The following is a 27,376-nucleotide window of genomic DNA, read 5'->3' on the forward strand; positions in this document are numbered from 1 at the left end:
CAGGCTCAGTGAGTGACAGAAGATCTACTACAGGCTATTGCACATTTCTGGGAGGAAACCTTGTGACATGGAAGAGTAAAAAGCAGACGGTTGTAGCCAGAAGCAGTGCTGAAGCCGAATATAGGGCCATGGCTCACACTACCTGTGAATTAGTGTGGCTGAGGAATCTTCTACAAGAAATTGGGTTTCACATGGATAAACCTATGAAATTGTACTGTGACAACCAAGCTGCACTCCATATCTCTTCCAATCCTGTCTTTCATGAGAGAACAAAGCACATAGAGGTTGATTGCCACTTTGTGAGAGAGAAGGTTCTTGCCGGAGAGATAAATACAGAACATGTGAGCTCCAATGACCAGTGGGCAGACTTGTTTACAAAAGCTCTAAGCTCAGGGAAAGTGAACTATCTATGTAACAAGCTGGGATTATATGACATAAATTCTTCAGCTTGAGGGGGAGTGTTAAGATGTGTCGAATAGGGGTAGTTTAGTCTTCTTCTGTTTATTAAGTAACTTGCTTATGTGGCTGTGTTATTAGAGTTACTCTGCCCCACACTTAAGTAAGGGCATTTCTGTCTTTGTAAACATGATTAGAAGCTAATATAGATTAAGGGGGTCAACTGAATGGGTTAACCATCAGATTTTCGACTGACCCCTCTTCTTCTCTTCCTCTTCTTCTTCTTCTTCTTCTTCTTCTTCTTCTTCTTCTTCTTCTCCTCTTCCTGTTCGGACTACTGTAGCAGCAGTCGAAATAAATTTGATAAAACCTTCTGAGGGAGGTATCCAAACTGTTGCAGTTTTATTTTTCTGAGAGAACAAATTAGCCATTGCAGCCCAGCTTCTCCAAAAATCCGCAAAGGAAAGGATTCTAAGGTTCTCAGCCAGTGTATAGCTCTAGTGAAGATACACTCCTTTACTACTGGAAGGGTTCTCTCCTTGTCAATAAAGATTATAGAATTCCTTTCTTCCCAAATAGTCCACAGTGTGGCTGCTCTAATGCATCTCCACATGCATTTCCCGTTTTTTGTTGGCCAAACGAAGGTAGACGAGCTAAACAACAAATTGACTTCTGATGGTAGAATCCACTTGCAACCAATCAAATCAGAAATCCAATCCCACAGAGCTGCAGCAAAGTGACAAGAGATTAGTAAGTGGTAGCAATCCTCACTATGGGCTTTGCACAAAATACACCAGTTTGGGGAAAGACACAAAAAAGGCCTTCTTTTGCAAGTTTTCCAAGGTATTAATCTTACCATGGTACACCTCCCAACAAAAGACAACTATCTTAGGGGGAATAGGTTTGGTCCAAACTTCTCGTACAGGGAAAGACCCAAGCACATCACTAGAACAAAGGGATTTGAAGAAAGAAGTACATGAAAAAGATCCTTGAGGAGCAACTCAGTGACACAATGAAGTTCAGCCTCCCGTAAACCTCTACGAAAACCAAAATCCCAATTCAAAGAAATAGGGAGGATTGGAGGGGAGAGGAAAGAGGAAATAGGCTCTTTTTTAGAGAGTAAAGAGAGGGGAAACGGTCTTTGAAAGACAAGTTACCCACTCAAGTATCTTCCCAAAACAGAACTAGATTGCCCACACAAGCATCATACCGTACACATTGAAGAAATTTGAGAAGAATGTCATGTATTGCTTTCCAAGGAGTTGATAGAGTAGCCCGACGAGATAGTCTGGCATCCGAACCTGAATCAGAACAGCCATGAATGCTACCCACCACCCTATGCCACAAGCTTTCTCTCTCCATCAGCCATCTCCACAACCACTTTCCCAACAAGGCTTCATTTTTAAGAATCAAATTCCCTAAACCTAGCCCCCTCTCTCTTTACTCCGACTCACTATCTCCCAACTAATTAGATGATCCTTTCTTTCAACCCTTGGTTCCCACAACAAATCCCTCATCAACTTTTCTAATTTTCTAGCCTCCGTAGAGGGTATCCTAAAAACGGAGAGGAAGTACAGCGGGAGATTGGTAAGCGTGGCCCTGATCAAAGTTACCCTTCCCCCCAAGGAAATGTAGTTCTTTTTTTAAGTTGCTAATCTTCTTTCAAATCTCTCCACAACTGGATTTCAGAAGCTACTTTCCTTAGGATTCCCACCCAAAGGTAAACCCGAATAAGTCAATGGCCAGGATGCCGCGGAACATCCCAAGGGTAAAAGCATAAATAATAACTCATACTGTTTTTTAACGTTTTGATTTACATACAATGTTATTTTAGTTTACCAATGTAATATATTACAATATCTAATGTAATTTATTAGCATTATTGCCAGGTGATTTTGTATGTGACCAGGCTGTTGTACCACCTAGATAACAGAAATGATTGAAAACAGAACCTTCATAAACTGCAAAGGCCCTTCACCTTGTTTGTCAAATTAAAAGTAGAGGCTGGATTAATGCCAGAATAAATAAAGCAGAAAGAACATCCAGCTCAATTTTTTCTCACTTTGATCTCAGATGTAACTTTTAACTATGTCATTGGTTAATGTTCGAGTGAGCCGAATAGGGGTAGTTTAGTAATCTCATGTCAGTTAAGTACTTTGCTTATGTGGCTGTTTTATTAGAGCACTCTGCTCCACACTTAAGTGTGGGCAGTTTAGTCTTTGTAAGTGTAATTAGAACCTAATAAACATAAGGGGGTCGACTGAATGGGTGACTAATCAGTTTCGACTAAACCCTCCTGTTCTCTCTTTCTCTTGTCTTCTTCCTCATCTTCTTCTTCCTTCTTCACTGGTTCGGATTACTGTAGCTGCTCCAAAACAGTTAAAAAATATAAGAGGGAATTATGTGGTATAGATCCAAGAATAAATTGTGAAATGAGAGAGCTTACATATGTTTACTACACGAATCGGCATTTATTTACTTTTTTTTTTGGTCAAATCTATGGCCTAATCCTTTATCTTATTCATGCCATTCCTTGTTCTATACTAGACAACCACTCTCTCTCTCACAAACATGTGCATGCATGTCATGCACATCTTTTACTGTAGGGTTTATGAACAGAAAACTTGAACATTACCTCAACCAACTTTGTTCATGTTTTTTTTTTTCTGGACCAGTACGTATTACAACCAAATTTCTGGTTCCATGTATTGGATTTTTATATATTCAGTAGTTTAGTGATTCTTTTCCTTTTGTATCTCAGGTTGCAGACTTTAATGTGGCAGCTGCCCAGCAGGGGATTGTCTACATAGATGAAGTCGATAAAATTACCAAAAAGGTTTATTTTTAATTAATATTCTATTTCTGTAAAATAAAATAAAATAATATTTTTTTTATCAGCAATACAGAAAAAAGATTTCATTAATTAGAAGAAAAGAGGATTACAACAAGAAGTTGTGAAAGAAAACCAGCTTTAGAAGCTGTCCCAAACAACTTACATTTGAGCCCAAAACATATATGTTCTATGTACGCCTTGCTTGGCAAGGCTATCTACCAAGCTGTTGGCAGTTCTCCTCACCCATCTCATTCAGATTGACATGTCCTGTGACAGCCATTTGAATTTCCTGAAGTCATTCCTCAAATGCCAAGCCACCCCCTCCCCCTTAACCAGCCACTTAACCACAGTTTTCGAATCTCCCTCAATAATCAGCCTACTAACACCCAGCTCTTTTGCCTTCTCAACCCCATAAAGCCAAAAACTCTGATCTTCCCACATCACCTTGCTCCATAGGGCCGGAGTACAAAACAACTATATTCCCTTCTTCATCCTTAATGGCCCCGGATTACCCAAACAACTCTCATCAAAGTTCAGTTTCTTCCAGCCAGTTATTGGGGGAGACCAAGTCTCAACAGATCTTCGTAAACCTTTGGATGATTGGAAACTATGGTGCTATTGTAGGTAATTTCTTTATTTCAGTCTTAAGTGTAGTTTTTGTATGTATATGCAGACTGAAAGTCTCAATCTTAGTAGAGACGTATCAGGAGAGGGCGTCCAGCAGGCATTACTGAAAATGTTGGAAGAAACGGTAAGTTTTATTCACCATTTTAGTTCTTTTGAATGGCAAGGTTCAAACAGTCAATGTTAGTGGAAATGTTGGAGTCAAAAATAGAGAACATGCTGAGATTTTTGTTTTATGATATTGCATAGTTTAAGTGGGCAATGGAAGCATTGCAAAGTCTTGGAGCTACTTCTTGTCATCTTAAAAGATAATGAAAGGAACGTAAGTATGCACTCCATGATGAAAGTATCAAATTAACAAAACTCAAGTGAATGGATAAAAATATTGGTTGTCAGGTGTCTCACTCTATTTACACTAACTAGCCTAAAATTTCATACTATATTTCAGATAAAAATCCAATAAAAATCACGTAAATAAGTAGATTTAAGTTCTAGGAACATTAAAAATTTGATCTTTAGTAAATTATTGAGATGCTAAAAATTCTCAGAAATGTTATCCCAGTTTCTACAATTATTTAGTCTAGTTATAATATCATATTTACCAAAACAGTTCTTTACTCCATGAATGATCTGTAACAACTAATTCTCGAATATGCCAAGTATGATGATCAGGGGCTAAAAAGGAACTATAATGTTTCACTTGTACCCTATTCATGGGGAAAATTTTAGCAGAAAAAACCCCTGTAACATCTCCACAATAAGCCCTTTAGTTTTGAAATTTTAACATCTCCACAATAAGTCCTATTCTTGGGGCAAATTTTAGCAGAAAAAGAACCTTGTAACATTTCCACAATAAGCCCTTTAATTTTGAAATTTTAAATTATAAAATTAAAGCTTTGAATGGTTAAAATCACTTGGGGAAATTGCCAATGTAAAGTGGGGTATGGAGGGGCATTGGGATTGAACATTTGGTGAATCCTGAGAGCACTGTCTAAAAAATTGTCAGTCCATCATGGATAGCATGATTTGGATTGTGTTGCACAGTTACCTGGTGGGATAAGTTGTTGGAAAGGCCCTGAACAGGTCAATGGATCATTACACTGGTAAGTAGATTGCTGAATCCACTTGGTTTAATCATGAATTGGTAATCAACTCAGTTCATCACAAATTAAAAAAAATTCAGGTCAAGCTTTAACTTATGGTGATTTGAACTGAAGCTCTAAAGCCCTAATGACTGTAGAGAGAAGGTATGCACTTTCCCTTTCTTCTCTTGGCAACAACTAATGCATCCTATCATATATTATATATATTATTTATATATGGCCATTACCCAATGTTGGTCCCAGATATCTGGGGCCTTAGGATTGGTAGAATATAAAACATACAAAGATTTTAAGAATGGAAAAATAAAGAACGAAAGGAAGAGTAAAAAGTTTCCTCTTTTTTCTACAGTTTTCCTCTCTATCACTCACTCACACGCATTAAAGTAGAAAATGAACTCTGCCCCATCTCTCTCTCTCTCTCTTATATATATAATTAAGTTTTTTATTTCTATAAAATTATTTCCTTATTTAGTTGCTAATAATTTTCTGATATGTAATTGCTCTACTAAATACTTATTATGTTGTAGTGTTGTGTTTGAAATGTCAAACCTAACTGATTTAAAATACCATTGTCTTTTATATACAATGATTTGCTATGTTTTGGAAGGAAAATTAATGTTATTAGTAAAGAGAATTCCTACCCTTTCAGTGTACATGCATGTTGGTTGGATTGTAAAATTAGAGAACAAAGCTACGATTTAGCTTTTTCTCTGCAAAATTTTATCTCCAGGTGTCTAGGCACTCCACTGTTGCCTAGATGATTTAGAGTTTCTACACAAGATTTAGAGCTTTGTTTGGTAGAGCCTTGGTTTGGTACATCCTATCACCTCCCCCTTCCCCCCCTCTCCATTTGATTTTCCTAGCTATATGCTGGGAACTGGATTACTGTCTTATTACATATTTCTATCTGGATAATCAATCATATTTTCCCCAACCATCAGATGAAGTGTCAGGATTGATTGAAATGTTAGCGAAAAGGTATAGAAGTCTCTTTTGCTTCTCAAATTTAATTCCATTCTCCACAGGTTGTGAATGTTCCAGAGAAGGGAGCTCGAAAGCATCCCCGAGGTGACAATATTCAGGTACTTATGCATTAGTTATTGTGGTTTTAACAATGGCATGATCAATAAAATATGTTATTAGTATGAATGTAGGATCTGTCGTCAAAACATTCTTAGGTGTTTTTATGCTAAACAAAAATAAAATTTTCTTTGAAGGTGGGCCTTGGCGCAATGGTTGGGTTGCTCCATTGCGACCTGATTGACCAGGGTTCAAATCTTGGAAACAGCCTCTTTGTAACATAAGGTTGCGTACATCTGTCCCTCCCCAGACCCTGCATTGGTGGGAGCCTTGTGCACTGGGCTGTCCTTTTAGCAAGTACAAGAAAGGACCATCTGTCTAACACCTTAACACCTACAACCAAAACAAGCAAAAACCAACCAATTTCATCTATCCAAATACAATATCATGAGAATCCTAGAAACCCGACCAAGAAGCATCTCTTCCAGCATCTTTAGATTCTAGTTGAGTCAGCATCCGGTCAAGAATGAGGGAGCTGATATCAAAACAACCCCTTCTATTGACTTTCTACTTGGCTTCGAAGATTCTTATTCCTTTCTGAATGTCTAACAAACAGTAAATGGAATGGCACTTCAAAATAGTTTTTGTTCTCATTCCCAGCAAAGAATGACCATAAAGATCTCATTTTTGTATGAAAAATGCCAAAAATTGGTCAAAAAATAATCTTGCTTAAGGCCATCAAACTCTTTGAGAATAAAAGAGTACAGTACAAGGGCATGTTCTAATTTTCCAAGACCACCCTCCCTCTAATGGTCTTCCTCTCAACAATCCTGTAATTCCTTTATTTCCATATTATCCAGAAAAAAGTAAATAGTAACAGATTCAAAAAGATCCTTCCCACATTTTCTAAAACCATTTTTCAGCCATAGCATAGGAACAACCTTTGGACTCACGAATTGGGCTTCTTTTTCTGTATAAGGGGGCTCATATTCTTGTGGACCATAGACTCTAAGATACTGCATAGTCCATAGGCTCCAATACACCATATACACTAGCATCCGGGATAAGCAGCTCATTCAGATGGATTCTAGGGTTACCCAACATCCTAGCTTATTTAGAGCAGAGAGGGGAGCTGTGTTAGGGAATGTATGTCTAGGAGTTACTTTTTATTTTATTGTTCTCCCATGTAGAAGGGGTTGGTTTATATTGTCTTTGGGTTTCTATTTTCAAGGATCATGGGGGTATGAGGATGTGACACCTTAGAGAGGAGTGGAATGGGATTATTTTTTACTCCTCTTTCAGTGAATAAATGTAGGGTTTTGTCATGGTGTGGCCTGGTAGCAGGTTGTTTTAATCATTTTTGCTTATGAGGTAACCTCTCTCTCTCACTCACTCACACACACATACAACTAGTATAGTTACTATTTATTAGAAAAGTATTTTTAGTCTTCTTATTGATAAAGAAGATTTTAAATCTCTGGATTTTCCATTAAGCAAATTGGTGTCCAGAAGCGTGTCGTTAACCACTTTGGAACACCAGTTTTAATATTTATAATTTTTTTTCTGATTCTCAAACAATTACAAATGCAGTAAATGGTGAGAACGGGTCATATCCATAGGGAAGCAAGGGAAAAATCGTTATTTACTTAAATCCGGGAAAGAGAACACAATTGAGAGTTGCAACAACATAGAATTTAATTAATTAAACTGAAATTCATTAAACTAAAATTCGAACAGTGCTGGAAGTGAAAAGTGCAGAAAAATAAATAAATAAAATGAACGAAATAAAAAGTTTGTAATCCGATCAGAGGTAGCAGTCTCCGGAACTCTCCTTTGACCCTCGAACTTCTCGAGCTAACCCTTCTGTCTTACCTGGCCGAATTCCAGATCTGCAGAAAAAAGGAAAAAACGGAACTGGAAATGAAAGAACAGAAATTAAATCTAAGATCCGAATCCAGAGGTGGCAGTAATGGCTTAGGCGAATTGCAAGTAGGAACCCTTCCTCTTGCTTGGGCGTCCTCCTCTTCCTAAACCCTTGAACTTCTCAAGATCAGCCTTTCGTCTTACCTGGGGGCAGAGTCCAACCCCTTCTCAGGAGCCCTTGGGTCCTTTTTATAGAGAATGATGGACACAAATGGGATTAGAGAGAAAGAGGGGGGCGGCAGCTGGGTTTTAGCAAAGATATGGGCGCCTTAGGGTTTCTAATGAAGGGTTAGGATGGTTCTGGGTTGATCCTAAGGCTGAGAAGAGAAGGAGAGGGCACCCAATATTATGTAGGGCTGAGATTTGGGAGCCCAAAAATGGAGGGTGGAGATTAAGGTGCCTAGGGTTGAAAGGTGGAGATTAAAAGGAGTGGGTGGCGCCTTAGAGTGGATGGCTGAGATAGAAAATGGAATGGAGGGCTGAGATCTAATGACTAGGGACTGGATGGTGAGGATTAGAAGTTAGGTGGCGCCCTAGGGTTAAAAAGCTAAAAAGAGAGTGCCCTAAAATGAATGGTGGAGATTAGAAGGGATGGAAGGAGGAGATTGAGCAGCTAGGGGCGGTTAGGGTTTGCTAAGGATGAAAAGAATGAGCTAGAAAGCGCCTTAGGGTTTGCTAATGAGAGGGGAGCATGCTAATACAGTAGGAGGGGCGCCATTATGGGTTTAGCAGATAGGAGGCACCCTCCTGTTCTTAGTTTTTCACAAAAACACCCCCTCTCTCAGTTGGACTTCACACCAGCTTCCCAAAAACTGCATTTCCGCCATGTAACTTCCACAGTTTTCCATAGAAGTTGCACAAAAACCCTCAGAGGTCACAACATTGAATTTAACTGGGAAAAGGGCACACTTTGACTATTCTAAGGCCGAAAATACCCCTGAAATGATGCCCTTAAGGCATCAAACTACAAAGTTATCACACCCCCGAACTTAACCATTGCAAGTCCCTTAGCGATGTAGCCTTAAAATTACACCAAGTATAGAGATTATTCCCATTGCAAGATCATCCCTGACAAAATTAGCTAGCTATCCTGATTCCAGAATTCTCAAACTTTGTATAAATCGATATTGGGTTTAAGGCGTAAAACTGTCTTGCTTTGAATATTACAGAAACTTGGCTTAAAAATCTTATATACCCTTCCATTTGCAGACTGTCTCGATAAGCTGAGATTAATTTTTAAAATCAAACGGGTATTCTTCTTATCATTTCTGACAGTGGATTTCTACCCCTGAACTTGATATGCACACTTATTTTTATTGCTACCTTCCACCGTTTGACGTGAATCTCGACACTTGCCTTAGGTGAAGAGACCTGGTTACTAAGTATTAGGTGATTGTCTTTGGCATTCCCTTTCCCATTTGATGCAAATCTCAACACTTAACTTAGGTGAAGAGACCCGGTTACTAAGTCTAGGGTGTCCATTGACTTTATTTTTATTTTTTGCAGAAATACTGTTTAGGGTAGTCCACCATCTCTAACAATTTGAAGAATTTTTTTGTCTAATTTCTCAATCTTTATCTTCTTATCTTTACAGGGGCAAATTGGGGAGTATTTTCCAATTTCTAAACGGTTTTGACAATATTCAAATTAGGGCTGTTCATAAGAAGGCCCAACCCGACCAAACCGACCAACCCGAACCGACCCAACTCGAGTTGGTCGGGTTTTCATCAGCACCGGTCGGTTTCGGGTTGTACAAATTCATAAACCGATGGTTCGGGTCGGTTTCGGTTCTCTTGTGTGAAAACCGAAGCCGAAGCCGAAACCGACCCGACCCGACCCGACCTAGTTCCTACTTAACTAAGTTGTCTCTATCCTAATTCCTAATTACAACCTAACCTAGTCTTCTAGTTAGGATTCTATAGTCTTTTACACCAAATAGGTAACCAATTAGGCAATTGCAATTAGAATTAGGTGTCCTTTTTTACTTAGATTAGAACTTAGAAAGTTTCTTGAAATATACAAATTTCAGTCTTCTTTTTCTAATACAGTTTGACTTTCTATTTTCTTGATAACTTCTGTCTTCTATTCTAATTCTAACTTGGTCCGCCCCCCTTAGCCCCTCAACTCAAGCACAATCTCTATTCTCTAATACAATTTGACTCTCAACTCAAGAATCAAAAATTTAAAATTTAAAGTTCTCAAGTCTCAACTTCAAGACATCATTTGAACTTGGCTCTCCCAACTCCCATCTTCTCAAAGTTCTCATTCTCTCAACTCAAGTTCAAGTCTCATTCTCAAAGTCCCAACTTCAGTCATTCAAAGGTTAGTATTTTTTTATTTAATTTTTTTAATTTAATGCATGTTACAAGTTGATATATTTTATTTGTGTTTTGTTTAAGTTTAAGCTTTGAAAAAAATCCGGTTAATGATGATATATTTGCACAAAAAACTTCAGTTTTGTATGAAAAACCTAATCTATTTAAATATATATTTCGGTTTTAATTTAAATATATTTTATATTTAAAACTGTTAAATAAAGATATTTCAGTTTTACATAAAAACTGAAATATCTGACAACCCAAACTTGCACCACACAGGCACATGGGCCATGGGGGACATGGATGAACTTAGAGTCGAAACCGACCCAAACCGACTCAAACCGACCAGGTCGGTTTTGCTTAACACTGGGTCGGTTTCGGTTTCCATCTCAGGTAACCCGACCAGGTCGGGTCGGTTGGAAAAACCTCAGTAAACCGACCCAACCTAATTCAAATAAGACCAATTTTGACTCCTATCACTTGCTACCAATTTCTACAAAATTCAATATTCTTCTATCAGTTTCCTCAACTTTTTTTGTTTGGGAATCTCTTTTAATGGAAAGATTTTAAATTTTCCAGTGAAATTTTAATTCTACATATTAAAGCTTCTCAATTTTTTCTTTTTCAAAATTTCATTTTTTTTCTCTCTCTTTCCTCACCCCCTAACTTAAGTGCCATTGTCCCCAGTGGCATGACTAGGCTGATGCAAAAAGGACTTGGGCCAAAGGAAACAATCAATAGGGTTTTCCTGAGGGGTTCAAGGTCTGCCACCTAGTCTTGAATAAAAAAAAAGAGAAAAAAAAACTCAAATCCTACCAGCAAAAACACTAAAAACTACGTTGGGTTGCCTCCCAACCAACACTAAGTTTAACGTCTTCAGCCAGACACATTCATTAACTTCTTCCATCCAGACTGTCATACTCACTTTCTTCTTCATACAAACAAGGCTCAGACTGGGCTAACCAAGGGGTAGACAAGTTATCCAAAAGATCGTCCACTATATCCACATTACACTCATCTTCCCCTAGGTTTGGATACTTAGAGGCACTAAAAACATTTAACTGGACCTTTTGCTCCCCAAATGAAATGCCCATTTCTCCCGATTTACAGTTAATGTTTGCATTGGTCGTTGCTAGAAACGACCGTCCTAGGATTATCGGGTTATGGTTCAGTTCCTCGGTTGGGGTCATGTCTAGGACAACAAAGTCTACAGGGAAATAACAATTCTCTATCTTGACAATGACGTCCTCGATAACACCTCGAGGAGTCTTGACAGACCGATCAGTGAGTTGCAGAATTACCGGGGTAGGTTTTAACTCGCTGATCCTGAACCTTTCATAGATAATGAACGGAAGCAGATTTACATTGGCCTCAAGATCTAATAGGACCCGATCAAAGGTGATTCCATAGATGACACAGCTTATGAGAGGAGCACCCGGGTCTTTCATCTTTCAGGGTAGTTGGTTTAGGAGGACCGCACTAACGTCTACCGAGAGCATCACTTTTTGTGGGGCCGCTCGTGGCTCCCTCTTTTGAGTGCACAATTCTTTCAGGAACTTGGCATAGGCTGAAACATGTTGAATCGCATCGAGAAGAGGGATGTTAATATGGACTTGTTTGAAGAACTCCCTGATCTCCTCATTACGAATCTCTTTCTTCTTTCGCAACGGCCTGGCTGTGAGTGCGGCTGGAAAGGGGACTACAAGTTGGTTCACTAAAGGTTTTTCTTCTAAAGTTTCCTTTCCTTCTTCTCCCCCTAACTTAGGGTCTTCCTGCTCCTTTTCTTCTTCAATTTTCTTTTCCTCATACGGGTCTTCTAAAATTCTCCCACTCCTTAAGGTTGTAACAACTTTGGCATTTTCAAACTGAGGGTTCTTAGGAGGTGGTTGAATTTGTTGTGGAGGAAGACCCGATAGCTGATTCCTAGGGTTTGCAACCGGTTGACTCGGTAATTGCCCTACTTCTCTCCTCGCATTAGCTTCGGCTAACTGTCCTATTTGGCTTTCTAATCTGGCAATGGACTGCTGCTGATTTAGGATTAGCTACTGAAGCTGCATGAATTGGTCATCTACTGTACGAGTCTGAGGAGGTTGAGGGTAAGCCTGATACAGTTGGGCCAGTTGGTTCCTAGGGTACATCTGCTAGAATTGGTTCTGTACTTGTGGCCTCTGAAATTGTTGGGCCATGGAGTTAGATGGATGATTATACTGTTGGGACTGTGAATTAGGTTGATGTGTCCTCCAAGAAAAGTTAGGGCGATTTCCCACCCAGGGTTGTAAGTATTTGATAATGGATCATTGTTGGTCCTTGAGAAACTTTGGGTTGCCTGAACCTGTTCTTGAATAAATGGCATAAATTGGGCCGCCGTGGGACAATCATCAACCTGATGGGCCGGGCTGACACAAATGGAGCAAACTTCAGGATAGGGTGTAGATGGGCCCGATTGCTGGTTAAAGGTGAAAAACTGATCAAGCTTCTGGGCTAGAAGATCTACCCTGTCCAATTTTCTCGAGATGGCATTCAAGTCCATTCTTGCCTTGGGCTTTGTATTATTCCTGACTTCATAGAGCCCTACCCTCTTTATGGGTCCCACCGACCTTTCATAGGAATACAAGGATGCATTATTGATGGAGTTTTCACTCAAGGTCTTGAAAAGCGCATACGCTTCATCCTCACTTTTGCTCATAAATGCCCCCCCCCACAGGATGCATCTACCATTTGCTTGTATTGATCCGTCAAACCTTCATAGAAGGCTTGGACAATTTGCCACTGGGACAGGCCATGGTGTAGGCATTTTCTCATTAGCTCTTTCATTCTCTCCCAAGCCTCATGAATTTGTTCACCCAGTGTTTGGGTGAATCCAGTGATGGTTCTTCTCATGGTATTGGTTCATCCTATAGGGTAGAACTTTCTAACAAACTGACTCAAACTGACACTACTATAACTGAAACAAATAACTACACTGTTGTCCTACGAACACAGTGGAGACCACTACAGTGGGGCCCACATCAGTGTTCTCTACACTCTCCCTCAAGTTGGGAGTAGATATCTATCATTCCCAACTTGGATAGGTTTGTCTCTAACTTCTTCCTTGGTACAGCCTTGGTGAGGATATCCGCGAGCTGCATATTAGATGTGATGTACGGAAGACACACTTCTTGTGATGTGACCCTTTCTCGCACAAAATGTCGATCAACTTCGATATGTTTAGTTTTGTCATGCTGCACTGGGTTGTGGGCTATATTAATAGCTGCCTGATTATCACAATACAGCATTAAGGGCTTTTCATAGTCAATACCCAACTCTTCAAGTAGTGACCTCAGCCATAAGATTTCAGCCACTCCATTAGCCATTGACCTGTATTCCGCTTCAGCACTGGAGCGGGAAACAACACTCTGCTTCTTACTCCTCCAAGAGACAAGGTTACCTCCCACCAGGGCACAATATCCAGAGGTAGACCTTCTGTCATCAACACTTTCAGCCCAATCGGCATCTGTATAGACTTCCACCCTCATGTGATTATTGTTCTTGAGCAATATACCTCTACCCGGGCATCTCTTCAAGTATGCTAATATTCTCTCTACCGCAAGAAGATGAGAAGTTCTAGGGGAGTGCATGTACTGGCTAACAACACTAACTGCATAGCTGATATCCGGTCGAGTGAGGCAGAGATATAGAAGCTTTCCAACCAACCATTGGAACATAACTTTGTCTTCAAGAGGCTCCCCACCCTCTGCACTAATCTTGTGATTTTGTTCGATGGGTGTATCAACTGGCTTAACACCCAACTTTCCAGTTTTCGCCAACAGATCTAGAACATATTTTCTCTGAAAGATAAAAATCCCCTGCTTGGATCTAGCAACCTTAATACCCAAAAAGTACCGTAGTGCACCAAGATCTTTCACCTTAAACTCTTGATGAAGGAGCTGTTTGAGGGACTCAATCTCATGACTGTCATTTCTTGTCACCACAATATCATCAACATATACTGCTAGTAGTGTCAGAGAGGACTCCACCCTCTTGATGAATAGTGTATGATCTGACTGGGCCTGTACATAACCAAACTTTCCAAGGGCTAATCTGAACCTATCAAACCAGGCTCTAGGTGACTGCTTCAAACCATACAATGCCTTGTTCAGTCGGCAAACCTTCTTACCTGTCTCAGTATCGTAGAATCCAGGAGGCAACTGCATGTAAACCTCTTCTTGTAAGTCTCCATTCAGAAAGGCATTTTTAACATCCATCTGAAACAGGGGCCAAGAATGATTTGCTACAAGGGATAACAGAACTCGGATGGTGGTCATCTTGGCTATTGGGGCAAAGGTCTCCAAGTAGTCTATACCATAAGTCTGAGTGAACCCCTTTGCAACCAGCCGGGCTTTGTACCTTTCAATAGAGCCATCAGCATTATGCTTCACAGTGAACACCCATCTGCATCCCACCGGTTTCTTTCCTTTTGGTGGGTCAACCAGTGCCCAAGTATTATTCTTCAACAGGGCATCCATTTCGACTTGCATTGCATCTTTCCATTTTGGAACTGATAAGGCTTCTTGCACTGTTCTTGGAATAGGGACATCGGCAATGGAGGTGAGATAGGACCGGTAAGATGGTGACAGACGATCATAGGATAAGAACTGTGAGATGCTGTGAGCTGTAGAAGTGGTGCAATGTCGTTTCCCTTTGCGAATGGCAATAGGGAGATCAAGGTCATCCACAGGAGGGGAAGTGGCAACAGTGAGAGGTATCTCAGTAGGCTCTGGATCTGGAACCGCAGAAGGAACTGGAGCTGGCCGGGACTGTCGAAGACTAGGATCAACCTGCCTGCATCGCCTGTGATAGACTCTCAACTCCGGCTCCCTCTGACCACCCTCACCACTACAACCTTCATTACCCAGTGGAATAGGTAAAGGAACAACCCCACTTCTACCAGCCTCACTTCCACCCTCACTACTCTCTCCCTGAGGAAAGAATCTCAAAACAGCCCCACTCTCACTGCTCTCCCCCTGAGGAGAAACCCTAGGATAATAGGGTGTCTCCTCAAAGAAGGTGACATCCATGGAGACAAAACGTTTCCCTGAAACCGGATCATAGCAGCAATAACCCTTTTGAGTTTGTGCATAACCAAGGAAAATGCATTTGGAGGCCTTAGGTTCAAACTTGGAATGATGAGGCCCGAGAAGCTGAATGAAACAGGTACAACCAAAGGTTTTAAGGGGAACAATGAACAACTCCTCGTCTGGGTATAGAAGGGAAAAGGGGGTTCTCATATCAAGGACCCGGGAAGGAACTCGATTAATGAGATAAACTGTCGTGAGGATAGCATCACCCCAGAAGCGAATAGGTACATTGGAGGTAAACATAATGCTTCTAGCCACCTCCAAGATATGCCTATTCTTCCTTCCGGCAACGCCGTTCTGCTGTGGTGTATAAGGGCAAGTGCTCTGGTGAATAACTCCATGGCTAAGAAGGTAGGAGGTCAATGGCTGAGCAAAGTATTCCTTTGCATTATCAGATCTAAGGACTTTGATTTTGGTCCCAAACTGAGTGAGAACCATCTGATGGAAGTTTTGGGTCAGAGCAGGAACCTCATCCCGAGAACGCATAAGATAGACCCAAGAAAAACGAGTATGGTCATCAACAAACAGTAGAAAATATCTGTACCCACCCATAGAAGAGATATGATATGGCCCCCAAACATCAGTATGCACAATATCAAAGGAGGAATTACTCCTTTTATTACTTAAAGAATAAGAGGTTCTACAATGTTTGGCAAACTCACAACTCTCACACCTCAACTTTGATAACTCAACAGACTCAGAAACAAAAGACTTCTTATCCACTGATTCCTCCTGACGAGAACTCTCTCCAAGCAGATAGATCCCGTTCGTCTCACGGCCAGTCCCAATCACCTTCCTCGTCTCCAAATCCTGAAAAACACATCGGTCAGGGAAAAAGGTTACTGAACAGTTCATGTGTTTGGTAATACTACTAACTGAAAGCAGATTAGTATCAAGCTTAGGAACATGCAAGACAGAAGATAAAGAGATAGTATCCGATAGCTTGATGTCCCCCTTGCCCGAAATGGGAACAAGAGAGCCATCAGCAATGGATACTCTATCTCGGCCAGAGGACAAGTGATAAGAAGTGAACAAAGATGGCAAGCTAGTCATATGGTCAGATGCACCTGAATCTATTACCCAGCAGTGATCAGTATTACCTGGAGCTGAAGCATGGTAAGCTGAGGCTCGAGTACCTGAATGTGCAAATGCAGATGTGGTAGGAGTTGATGGTGACTGAGATGGCTGAGCTGAACTCCCAACTTCCTTTTCCAACTGTATGAGGGCAGCCCGAACAGCAGCTAAAGTCTCTAGGGATGCGCCTGATGAGGATGTTGAATCAGTGTTCACTGCCATATGAGCATTACCCTTCTTATTTCTTAGTTTTGTTGGGACCAAGTGAGGATGTAGCTTCCAACAAGTATCTTTTGTGTGCTTGGGTTTCTTGCAATGTTCACATACCAGATCCCGTTTATCTTCCTTCTTCCGGTCCCTTTCTGAGTCACCCCCTGGCCTAGGTTTAATAGCTATCAAGGCTGGGAAAGAGGGCTGAGGCTGCATCATGACTTTCCTCCTGGTCTCTTCACTATGCACCAGGGAGTATGCTTGAGAAAGGGCCACACTATCTCTTGTCAATATCTGTTGTCGCACAATGTCATATTCTGAATTCAAACCAGCCAGAAACTCAAATACCCTATTCGTCTCGACTTGCTTTCTGTGAGTCTGTGCATCTTTGAGACTTTCCCACTCAAGGGTCTCTAGATGGTCAATCTCATGCCACAAGGATTTCAAGGTAGAGAAGTAGACAGAAACTGGCTTCTCTCCTTGTTTAAGGTTGTTCACCTCACACTTCAGTTCATAGGCTCTGGCAACATTAAGGGGTTGGGAATAGGTTTCTTTCACAACATCCCATATCTCTTTGGCTGTCTTTGCCCACAAGTAATTTCGGCTGATATGTGGCTGCATAGAATTACATAGCCATGCCATAACCAAATAGTTCTCTTGAACCCACTTGGTGTATGTTGGGTCCTCCTTGGAAGGTTCTTTCACATCTCCCAAGAGGTAACCCAGTTTTTCCCTTCCTCCAATAGCCATCATGGCTGATTGAGCCCACTCCAAATAATTTGACCCATCAAATCTCATAGTTGTAATCTGAAACCCGGTTTCAGATACACTACCATAACTGTGGTTTCCAAAACTACTTTCTCCCTGACCCTTAAACTCCATCTTTGATCAAGATTCAGTGGCTACAAACTGTTAGAGCCACTATACCAGAAAACAGAGTCAAACAAGCAAGTCTGGAATCTGATCCGAAACCAACACAAATCTGATCTGATCCGATTTGAAACCAACCCAAATTTGATTTGAAATCAATCGCCTATCACAGTATATGCAAGAAATCAACTCAAATCTGATCTGAAATCAATCGGCATGCATAGTACCAGGCAGCCTATCAATCTGAGATGCTATTTTCTGAAATCACTACTGTGGGGCCCACTGCTGCGAGAGCAAAATTAGGGTTTCAACTGTAGGTCTGAAGTAAGTGCTCAGCTGCACTCTCCAAGCAGTCCGCACAAATGGGACTTGTCGTAGGGCAATATGAAACCCTAAAAACTAATCACCTTTAAAGAGGGGGGTTCGGCCCAACAGTCAAACCCTAGAAACAAACTTAAACACAGTTCGGCAAGCCAAACCCTAGAAACAAACTTGAACACAGTTCGGCCCCTCTTTCTAGATAGGTCCAACCTATCACGACTGATTGCAGTCTTTGAAACTCAGTAAAAAAAAAAACTTATGTACTTCGGTTTACTGTCTTCTAGGGTTACCTGAACCCTAACCTTCGCTGCCTCTTCCTGATTACCAACTCTCTACAAGCCACGGCAAGTCTTCAACTGTTGCGAACCTTTTCTGGTAATCTCCAAGATTCAACCACCGAAAACTTCTTCAAAGCTTCTAGCCCTAGCTAGTCCTCATGTGGTCGGCTGGACTAGACACACATGAGAAGCCCTAGATAGGCTCTGATACCAAGTAGAAGATCAAGACTGTAATCAGTCTTGAATCCTAATAGGTTTTAGGTTTGCGAAACAGAAGAGAAGTGAGAAAAAGGAGAGAGAATAGAAGAGAAACAAGAGAACACAAGTTGTTGAAAGGAGGGACAGATTCTAAACTGATCTGCCGCCGCCACTCTCTTAATATTTATAGGTTATGTTTAATACATAATGGAAAGGACACATCTACCCTTAGTACTTACATAATAAATAAAGTAAATAAAAGCTGAAATAAATAACAACTGAATTAACAAACTGACTCAAACTGACACTACTATAACTGAAACAAATAACTACATTGCTGTCCTACGAACACAGTGAGGACCACTGCAATGGGGCCCACATCAGTGTTCTCTACACTAAAGAATTCTTGTTGCATTTCTGCCCAAGTTCTAATAGGTCTCCCTATAGTTCCCAATCAGTGTTCGGCCTTATCTTTCAAGGGGAAGGGGAAAAGAGTCAATCTAAGGGCATCATCATTGAAGTTTTGGATCCTTATAGTGGAACAGATTTCCAGAAATTCATCTATGTGTTTGAATGGGTCCTTACTCGGGTTCCCATAGAAAGAGGGGAGCATCTAGATTGTGCTTGACTTAATCTCATACTGTAAGGCTTGAGTATCTGGCAACTGTATGTAGGATGAAGGGTTATATTGGGTTGGAGTGAAGTATTCCTTCAACTTTTTGGGTTGGGCATCATTGATTCCGGCCATTTGGTTGCGATGTTGGTGATGGAGGTATCTCTCTATTTCGGGTATGGGTTCTACAGTTTCTCTCCTTAGAGATCTCTTTCCCAACATACAACTCAGAAGACCCTTTTTCTTCTTGTTGAAATTTTAATTTGAAATTTTTGAATTTTAATTTGAAATTTGGATTTTGTAATTTAAACTCAAATTTGAAAAAAAAAATTATATATATTTTTTATTTTCTCTTTTTTTTTAAATTTAAATTCAAATTCAGATTTTGAAATTTAAATTCAAATTTGAATTTTTATATTTAAAAAAATGCAAGCAATTCACACACATGACCTATGGGCTGACTTAGGGTTTTCTAAACTAGTGGTTCAACCAATGTGAATCCTCTTAGGTTCACTTGGAATTACACCACTTCCTTTGGTTAGCCAGGTATGAGGTGGGGATGTGGGAGGCTCTCCTTGCTCTCGCAAGGGCCTAATTAAGTAATCACAAAACCCGCTTAGGCGTAGCCGTTTAACCTCTTTCCTTAGGCACCAACCGTCGGTTATGGAAAGTAATTACAAGCTTCCCTAAAATTCAGCACACCTTTGAACCAAATGTGAGGCTCCCTAAAGGGTCTTGCTATCCAAATTTTAAATTAGGGTTTAGGGTGAACCGCACGTGAAGGGTGGTGACTTTTGGGCCAAGGAAGGGTGATGAAATCCCCACCTTATCTTATTTAAGTTGGATTGCCCTTAAATGGATTAACGGAAAGAAACAAAATAAACAAAGCAAATGCAACTAATTACAATGCATGAACAATTATTTCTAATATGCAATTCAGCAATTAAACATAAAATAATAAAGCAAACTAATTAAGCAAAAGGAACAATTAAAATAATAAAAAGAAAACGTAACACATTCACAACTAACAATGATAATTTCAGCAATTAAATAAACCTATATGATGCATGCTCTAGCATATCAAACCCTAAATGATGGAATGCAAATGTAAAAATTTTAAAATATTAATTATTTTTTTTTCTTTTTATTCTTTATATATTTTTCTAGTTTTTTGAAATTCAAAATTTGAAATTTAAATTTTGAAATTTGAAATTGAAATTGAAATTGAAATTCAAATTTAAATTCAGATTCGAGTTAAAATTTAAATTTAAATTCAGATTTGAAATTTAAACTCAAATTCGAAAATTTGAACAATTTCCTATTTAACAATTAATTATTCAATTAAATAACTAATTAAAGGACAACTAAATAAAGCAACAAATAATTATTGCAAACAGAAAATAAAAAATTAATTCTGCTAAAAAAATGAACAACTACCAAAAATAAATTCTAACAAGAGAGAAAAAAATAACTAGTCAAAAGGTGAAACCGAAAATAAAATAAAAAAATGATTATGCAGCAATAAAAAAATAAAATAAAATAAAATAAACGAAATTTTTTTGAAAATTAAAAAAAAAACCTACTAAAACAGAAATTCGAACAAGAAATTAAAATAAAGAAGAAAATAGATCTAGAAACAAAACGAAAGAAAAATAATACTAAAAAAATAAATCGGATCTAGAAAAAAAATTAATTAAAAATTCGAAAATCACTATTCTACAAAAAAAAGAGTTCAAAAATATAAATAAAAAAATCAAAAATAAAATGGGATGACTACACCTGAAACGCAATCAAATTAATCTTCTCTTCTCTTCTTCCCGCAGTCCCGCATTGCTCTAATACCCCACCTTTCGCTATTTCGTCCTGGCAAAATCACAGACAAGTAAGAATTAAAATGAGATAACGGATCAAGTAATAAAACGAAAAAAAAAATAATGAAACAGATCCGGATAAAGCAAATAACAAATTTTCTCCGTTGCTTCCCTGGCAACGGCGCCAAAAACTTGGTGTGCCTGAAAGCATGTCGTTAAACAATTACAAATGCAGTAAATGGTGAGAATGGGTCGTATCCACTGGGAAGCGAGGGAAAAATCGTTATTTACTTAAATCCGGGAAAGAGAACACAACACAGAATTTAATTAATTAAACTGAAATTCATCAAAATAAAATTCGAACAATGCTGGAAGTGAAAAGTGCAGAAAAATAAATAAATAACATAAATAAATAAATAAAATAACAAAATAAAAAGTTTGTAATCCGATCAGAGGTAGTAGTCTCCAGATTTCTCCTTTGACCCTTGAACTTCTTGAGCTAGGCCTTCCGTCTTACCTGGCCGAATTCCAAATCTACAGAAAAGAAAACAAAAATCAAACTGAATGAAAGCAAGTTGCAGAAAGGAAAAAACGGAATTGGAAATGAAAGAACAGAAATTAAATCTAAGACTATTGGTTGGTATCCGAATCCAGAGGTGGCAGTAGTGGCTTAGGCGAAATGCAAGCAGGAACCCCTCCTCTTACCTAGGCGTCCTCCTCTTCCTCTACCCTTGAACATCTCAAGATCAGCCTTCCGTCTTACCTAGGGGCAGAATCTAACCCCTTCTTAGAAGCCCTTGAGTCTTTTTTATAGAGAATGATGGACACAACTGGGATTAGAGAGAAAGAGGGGGGCGGCAATTGGGTTTTAGCAAAGATATGGGCAACTTAGGGTTTCTAATGAAGGGTTAGGATGGTTTTGGGTTGATCCTAAGGCTGAGAAGAGAAGGAGAGAGTGCCTAGAAATGGAGGGTGGAGATTAAGGCGCCTAGGGTTGAAAGGTGAAGATTAAAAGGAGTGGGTGGTGCCCTAGAGTGGATGGCTGAGATAGAAAATGGAATGGAGGGCTGAGATCTAATGACTAGGGGCTGAATGGTGAGGATTAGAAGTTAGGTGGCGCCTTAGCGTTAAAAAGCTAAAAAGAAGAGTGCCCTAAAATGAATGGTGGAGATTAGAAGGGACGGAAGGTGGAGATTGAGCAGCTAGGGGCGGCTAGGGTTTTCTAAGGATGAAAAGAATGAGCTAGAAGGCGCCCTAGGGTTTGCTAATGAGAGGGGAGGATGCTAATACAATAGGAGGGGTGTCATTCTGGGTTTAGCAGATAGGAGGTGCCCTCCTGTTCTCAGTTTTTCACAAAAACACCCCTTCTCTTAGCTGGACTTCACACCAGCTTCCCAAAAACTGCATTTCAGCCATGTAACTTCCACAGTTTTTCACAGAAGTTGCACAGAGACCCTCAGAGGTCACAACATTGAATTTAATTGGGAAAAGAGCATACTTTGACTATTTTAAGGCCGAAAATACCCCTGAAATGATGCCCTTATGGCATCAAACTACAAAGCTATTACAAATTTATCTCGTTATTAATTTTGTTAGTCTCAATGTTATAAATCAAGTGTTCAAGTCACATCGAATCAATGGATTTCCCCATCAGTCAATTTTGGGTTTTAATGCTTCAACATACTCAAAATCATGCACCTGTCGCTTGCAATATAATATTTGTTGTTAGATTTAAGATTTTACTTCTGCTGTTAGAATGTTGTTAGCCTAGGCTTCTGTCAACATGTTCTTTTCTTTTTTTTTAGGGTGTGCCACCAGGGACCTACTTGTAATTTCTTTATATTTTATTTGTTATTAGACCTAGCTAAAAGTTGACCCAACCCGCGAACCCGACCCAACCCAACCCAACCCGAAAAAATATGGTTAGGGCCTCATATTTAGCAACCCGAATGTGAAAATGACCCGACCCGAATAAAACTAGGTTGGGTTGGGTTATGGGTCAACCTGCTGACCTGATTGTCAAGTCTAATTGGGATTATTTATGTATTGTTAGAAGTTTCCACTCTTTAATTTTTATTATTTAGTCTTTACTTTTTATTGTTTACTCTTTAAATTGTTAAATGTTCAAGTTTTTATTTTATATTTGGAATTTTAAGGTTAATTCTTTTAATTTTGGCATTTTTCATGTAATTTTTCTTTATTTTTTAAAATTTCAATTATTTTTTGGGATGACCCGAATTGACCCATGGGTGAACCCTAACCCGAACATTTAGGGTTAGGGTTAGCATTTGACAACCCAACCCAAAATTCAACCTGACCCGAAATCAACCTGAAATACCTTGACCCAACCCGATTGCCAGGTCTATTTGTTATATCACATTAAGATAAAATATAAGTTGGGCGCCGCCAGCACTATTTTCTTTTGACTCTCACATAATTTTTCTTCCTCTTCTCTTCTCTCTTCTTCCTCTTTTCTTGTAAGAGAACATGGTATCAGAGCACAACTCTGGGCAATAGGAGTTTTTTTTCCACTGAATAGTTTCCATTCAACCTAGGTGTCAGATTTCTTGGACTGTGAAGACAAAAAACCTAATCGAACTGATCAGAAATATTTTTTTACGCTTCTTCTGGGTTCTTCCTTGGTTGTAGCACCAAGGTAACCCTAGTTGGTGGAGGCCAATGCTGTGAAGCTTCCTTTTTTTTCTTTGGCTAATGCTGTGAAAGCTTAGTCATGTTTTTGCACCTTCGTACAGGTGCTGTACAGGGGTGTGTGATCCCCTTTGTCACAGGTATGTACTGTGTTTAAATTGGTGTGTGAAGTGTGGAGATTACAGCAGTATACTCCTTATTTCTGGACTGTTTAGTTACTGCTAGTAGCCCTTCAGTATTATGTACATGTTTTCAGAAGCAGTGTGTGGAGTTTTGTGCCCTAATTGTGACTGTTAGAAGTAGTACTGGTGTGAGGACTGGCCTTGTGCACCTGCAGTTTTGGTTTTGACTTGTAGACCTGCCTTCGAAAATGGTGAATGATGATTCCGCCTCAACTGGGGTTACATCAGCCCATATGTCGATTACTCCTTTAAATGGTCTGAACTACCTGGAGTGGGCCAAAGGCGTAAAACTTTATATAACAGCAAGGGGAAAAGCTGGTTACATAAATGGAAGGGTGAAAGAACCCAAGAGTGGGACTGCTGAACATGATCGGTGGGACCAAGAAAACAGCATGGTGATGTCTTGGATTCTTGCAGCCATGGAATCTGATGAGAAAAAGAACTTTATGTGGGTAGACACTGCAAATGAGATATGGGAACAGGCCAAAACCACCTATTCTGAGCAAAGGCACTATGCTAAGATCTACCAGTTACAAGCTGAATCCTCAACTTGTAAACAGGGAAACCGTAGCTTATCAACCTATTATTCAGCCCTTACCTCAGTATGGAAGGAATGGAAACATGATGATGATGCTAGAGCCTATAAGAAGCTGGTTTCTCAATAGTGGGTTTTCGCCTTCTTGTTGGGACTAAACCCCATATATGAACCCATTAGAGTTCAGATTTTAGGAAGTAAAGAATTGCCTTCAGTTCAAGAGGTGTATGCCCTTGTTTAGTTTGAGGAAAGTAGGTGGAGTGTAATGGTTACAACTAAGGGGAGCAACAGGTAGCATTAGCTGCAATATGGGTGGAAATAATATGGGAAAAAAAATGACTCCAGGAAAGCGAATGATAAGGATAAGTTGTTCTGCAAGACTGCACCCACTGCCATCGTTCAAGACATACACATGACACATGTTGGGAGCTCCATGGGAGACCAAAGTGAGTTGTAAAGAACCAAGAACGGGGTAAGGTACAGGGTCAGAAGAAGCCTAATACAGCACACAATGCAGCAAATGTGGTAACCCAAGAAACTCAGTCTGCTGGGGTGCCAACCGATACTACTCGAGAGCACTTCATTGGTTCTGACCCCAAGGAAGATATTATGAACTCCTTCCGTAGTCACTTGGAATCATATGGTAGGGCCTTGCGCCAGATGGACAGATCAACTACTGGAACCCTTCTACTTCATTTGTGTCTACATCAGGTAATGCAACTTCTGCCTTCCATGTCTCTCCATTGCCACTGATTCCCCCTGGACCATTGACTCAGGGGCTTCCAATCACATGACCTGCCAGACCTATTCAAGTCTTATAGCTTTTTGTCAGGAAGGGATAAGGTGAGACTTGCAGATGAATCATTTTCCTCCATTGCAGGCCAAGGATCAATATCCCTTCCTCAAGGACTTAACTTGAATAATGTTTTGCATGTCCCTCAGCTTCCCATCAACCTTCTTTCTATTAGTAGTACCACAAATTCATTAAACTATAGTGTAATCTTTTTTCCTTATTCATGTATTTTTTAGGATCTAACTTCTGGGAGGACAATTGGTAGAGGAAGCTTAGTGGATGGTCTCTACACTCTTGACAACAAGGCTGGTTTCTCAGTGTCATCCTCAGAGTCGCATAGTTGGTCAAATTTTTTTGTGGCATAATTGGTTAGGTCATGTGTCTTTTGAAATAATAAAGTCTTTGTTTCCTTTTTTTATTAAGTCTTGTTCAGTGTCAGATTTCTATTGTCAAATGTGTTAGTTGAGCAAGCAATGTAGAACGTTATTTCCTTCAAGTAATAAAAGATCAAGTTTCCCTTTCCATATTGTGTATTTTGGTGTGTAGAGGCCTACTACCATAACTTTAGAGGGCGGGTATAAGTACTTTATCACATTGATTGATGATTTCTCCCGCTATACATGGGTATTTTCCATGCGTAGTAGAGACGAAATCCCAAAGATCATAAGATATTTCCAAAGGATGGTGTTTGCATAGTTGCAAGTTGAAATTCAGATTTTTCAATTCGATAATGCGAAGGAATATTTTTATGGTGAGCTAAATTTTGCTTCCCATGGATCCATTCATAGGAGTTCATGTGCAACACCACAACAAAACGGTGTTGCAGAAAGAAAGAATAGACACCTCCTTAAGGTAGCTCGAGGGATGATGTTACATATGAATGTTCTCAAATGATTTTGGATTGATGATGTACTTGTTGTTGCTTATGTCATAAACTACATGCCCTCTAGAGTGTTAAACTACAAGGCCCCTCATTAGTTATTGTTCCCTTAGTCTCCTTTATTTTCCATTCCCATGAGGGTGTTTGGTTGTTGTGCTTTTGTCCATGACTTATCCTCGTCTTGTGGAAAGTTGGATCCTTGGTCTATTCCATGTGTCTTTCTGGGGTATCCCTCCTTGCAAAAGGGTTATCGATGCTTTGATTCCGTTGGTCATAAGTTCTTTTTCTCCATGGATGTCTCTTTTTTTAAATATGAACCGTTCTTCCCTACTTCTCAGGGGGAGAGTAATGTGGAAGAGGAGAAGCAAGTCCAGGTTCGTCAAGTCTCCCTTCCTTCTATTCCGGATCTCACTCCTTTTCGTGTCTTCCAATGTCAACGCCGTAGAAATCAGCAATGTGACAAAGATGTGGAGCCACCAAATAGTGAACAACCAACACTGTCTGATTCCCAGGAGGTAAGTCCAACACCTATTGATCCCCTAGCCCCCGTTTCGGTTGTGGATGACCTTGACATTCCTATTGCTCATAGAAAGGGGGTCAAGTCATGCACTACCAAACACCCCATTGACTAGTGTGTTTCCTATGACCACATTTCCCCCTTTCACTGTGCCTTCTTATCTGTAGTTGATAGTATTCTCATACCTAGAAACGTGGTAGAGGCTTTAAAATATCTTGAATGGACAAATGCTATGAAGGAGGAGATCAATGCCCTCCATAAGAATAAAAAATGGGAGTTGGTGGATGAGGGAAAGACCCAATGGGGTGTAAGTGGGTGTTTACAGTGAAACACAAGGTAGACGGGACAGTTGAAAGGTACAAAGCAAGGCTGGTAGCTAAAGGGTACACCCAAGTTTATGGTGTTGACTATGATGAGATATTTGCTCTAGTAGCTAAGATGAATTCAATACGGGTTCTTCTATCATTGGTTGTAAACTTTGACTGGAAATTGCATCAACTGGATATAAAGAATGCCTTTTTAAATGGCGATATGGAGGAGGAGGTGTACATGGTTCAACCCCCAGGTTTTATGCCAAAGGAAGTGAAAGTAAGGTGTGCAAATTAAGAAAGTCCCTCTATGGTCTAAAACAATCTCCTAGAGCATGGTTTAGTAGATTTCGGATGGCGGTTCAACAAGTAGGGTTTAAGCAATGTCAGTCTGATCACACACTCTTTGTGAAGAGATGTCAAGAACAAGTGTTGTGTTGATAGTGTACGTAGGTGATATCATCCTTACAAGAAATTGGAGCACAAAAATACAAAAATTGAAGGAATTCCTAGCCTCTCAATTTGAAGTGAAAGATCTGGGTCCCCTAAAGTACTTTCTTGGAATTGAGGTTGCCTACTCAAAAAGGGGCATCTTCATCTCTCAAAGGAAGTATATCCTAGATTTGTTATAGGATACAGGCAAGTTAGGTGCAAAACCAACAAATACCCCTATGGATGTTGACCATAAATTGGGAAATTGTGATGGTAAACAACTAAAAGATGTGAAACAATTTCAAAGATTAGTGAGAAGGTTGCTTTATTAGTCCATGACACGCCCTGACATTGCTTACTCAGTTGGGGTC

At 39.8% G+C, this 27,376-nt stretch overlaps 1 protein-coding gene and 1 non-coding gene across 7 annotated transcripts in view; both read left to right on the forward strand.

The window, feature by feature from the left end:
- LOC104604029 (CLP protease regulatory subunit CLPX1, mitochondrial-like) overlaps window positions 1-27,376 on the forward strand; it is a 46,028-nt gene that overhangs the window by 10,615 nt on the left and 8,037 nt on the right. For all 6 annotated transcript variants that reach the window (XM_088900172.1, XM_088900170.1, XM_088900174.1 and 3 more), the window contains 3 exons: window positions 3,158-3,232; window positions 3,903-3,980; window positions 5,982-6,038. In XM_088900172.1, coding sequence (XP_088756298.1) covers window positions 3,158-3,232; window positions 3,903-3,980; window positions 5,982-6,038 — 210 coding nt within the window. The remainder of the gene's footprint in view (window positions 1-3,157; window positions 3,233-3,902; window positions 3,981-5,981; window positions 6,039-27,376) is intronic.
- LOC148801143 (small nucleolar RNA R71) lies at window positions 12,994-13,100 on the forward strand. The gene has a single exon (XR_016084899.1). It is a non-coding gene; the product is annotated as a small nucleolar RNA R71 (small nucleolar RNA).

The sequence above is a fragment of the Nelumbo nucifera genome, chromosome 3, assembly GCF_055504915.1.
Source record: "Nelumbo nucifera cultivar China Antique chromosome 3, China Antique-T2T, whole genome shotgun sequence".
NCBI lineage: Eukaryota > Viridiplantae > Streptophyta > Magnoliopsida > Proteales > Nelumbonaceae > Nelumbo > Nelumbo nucifera.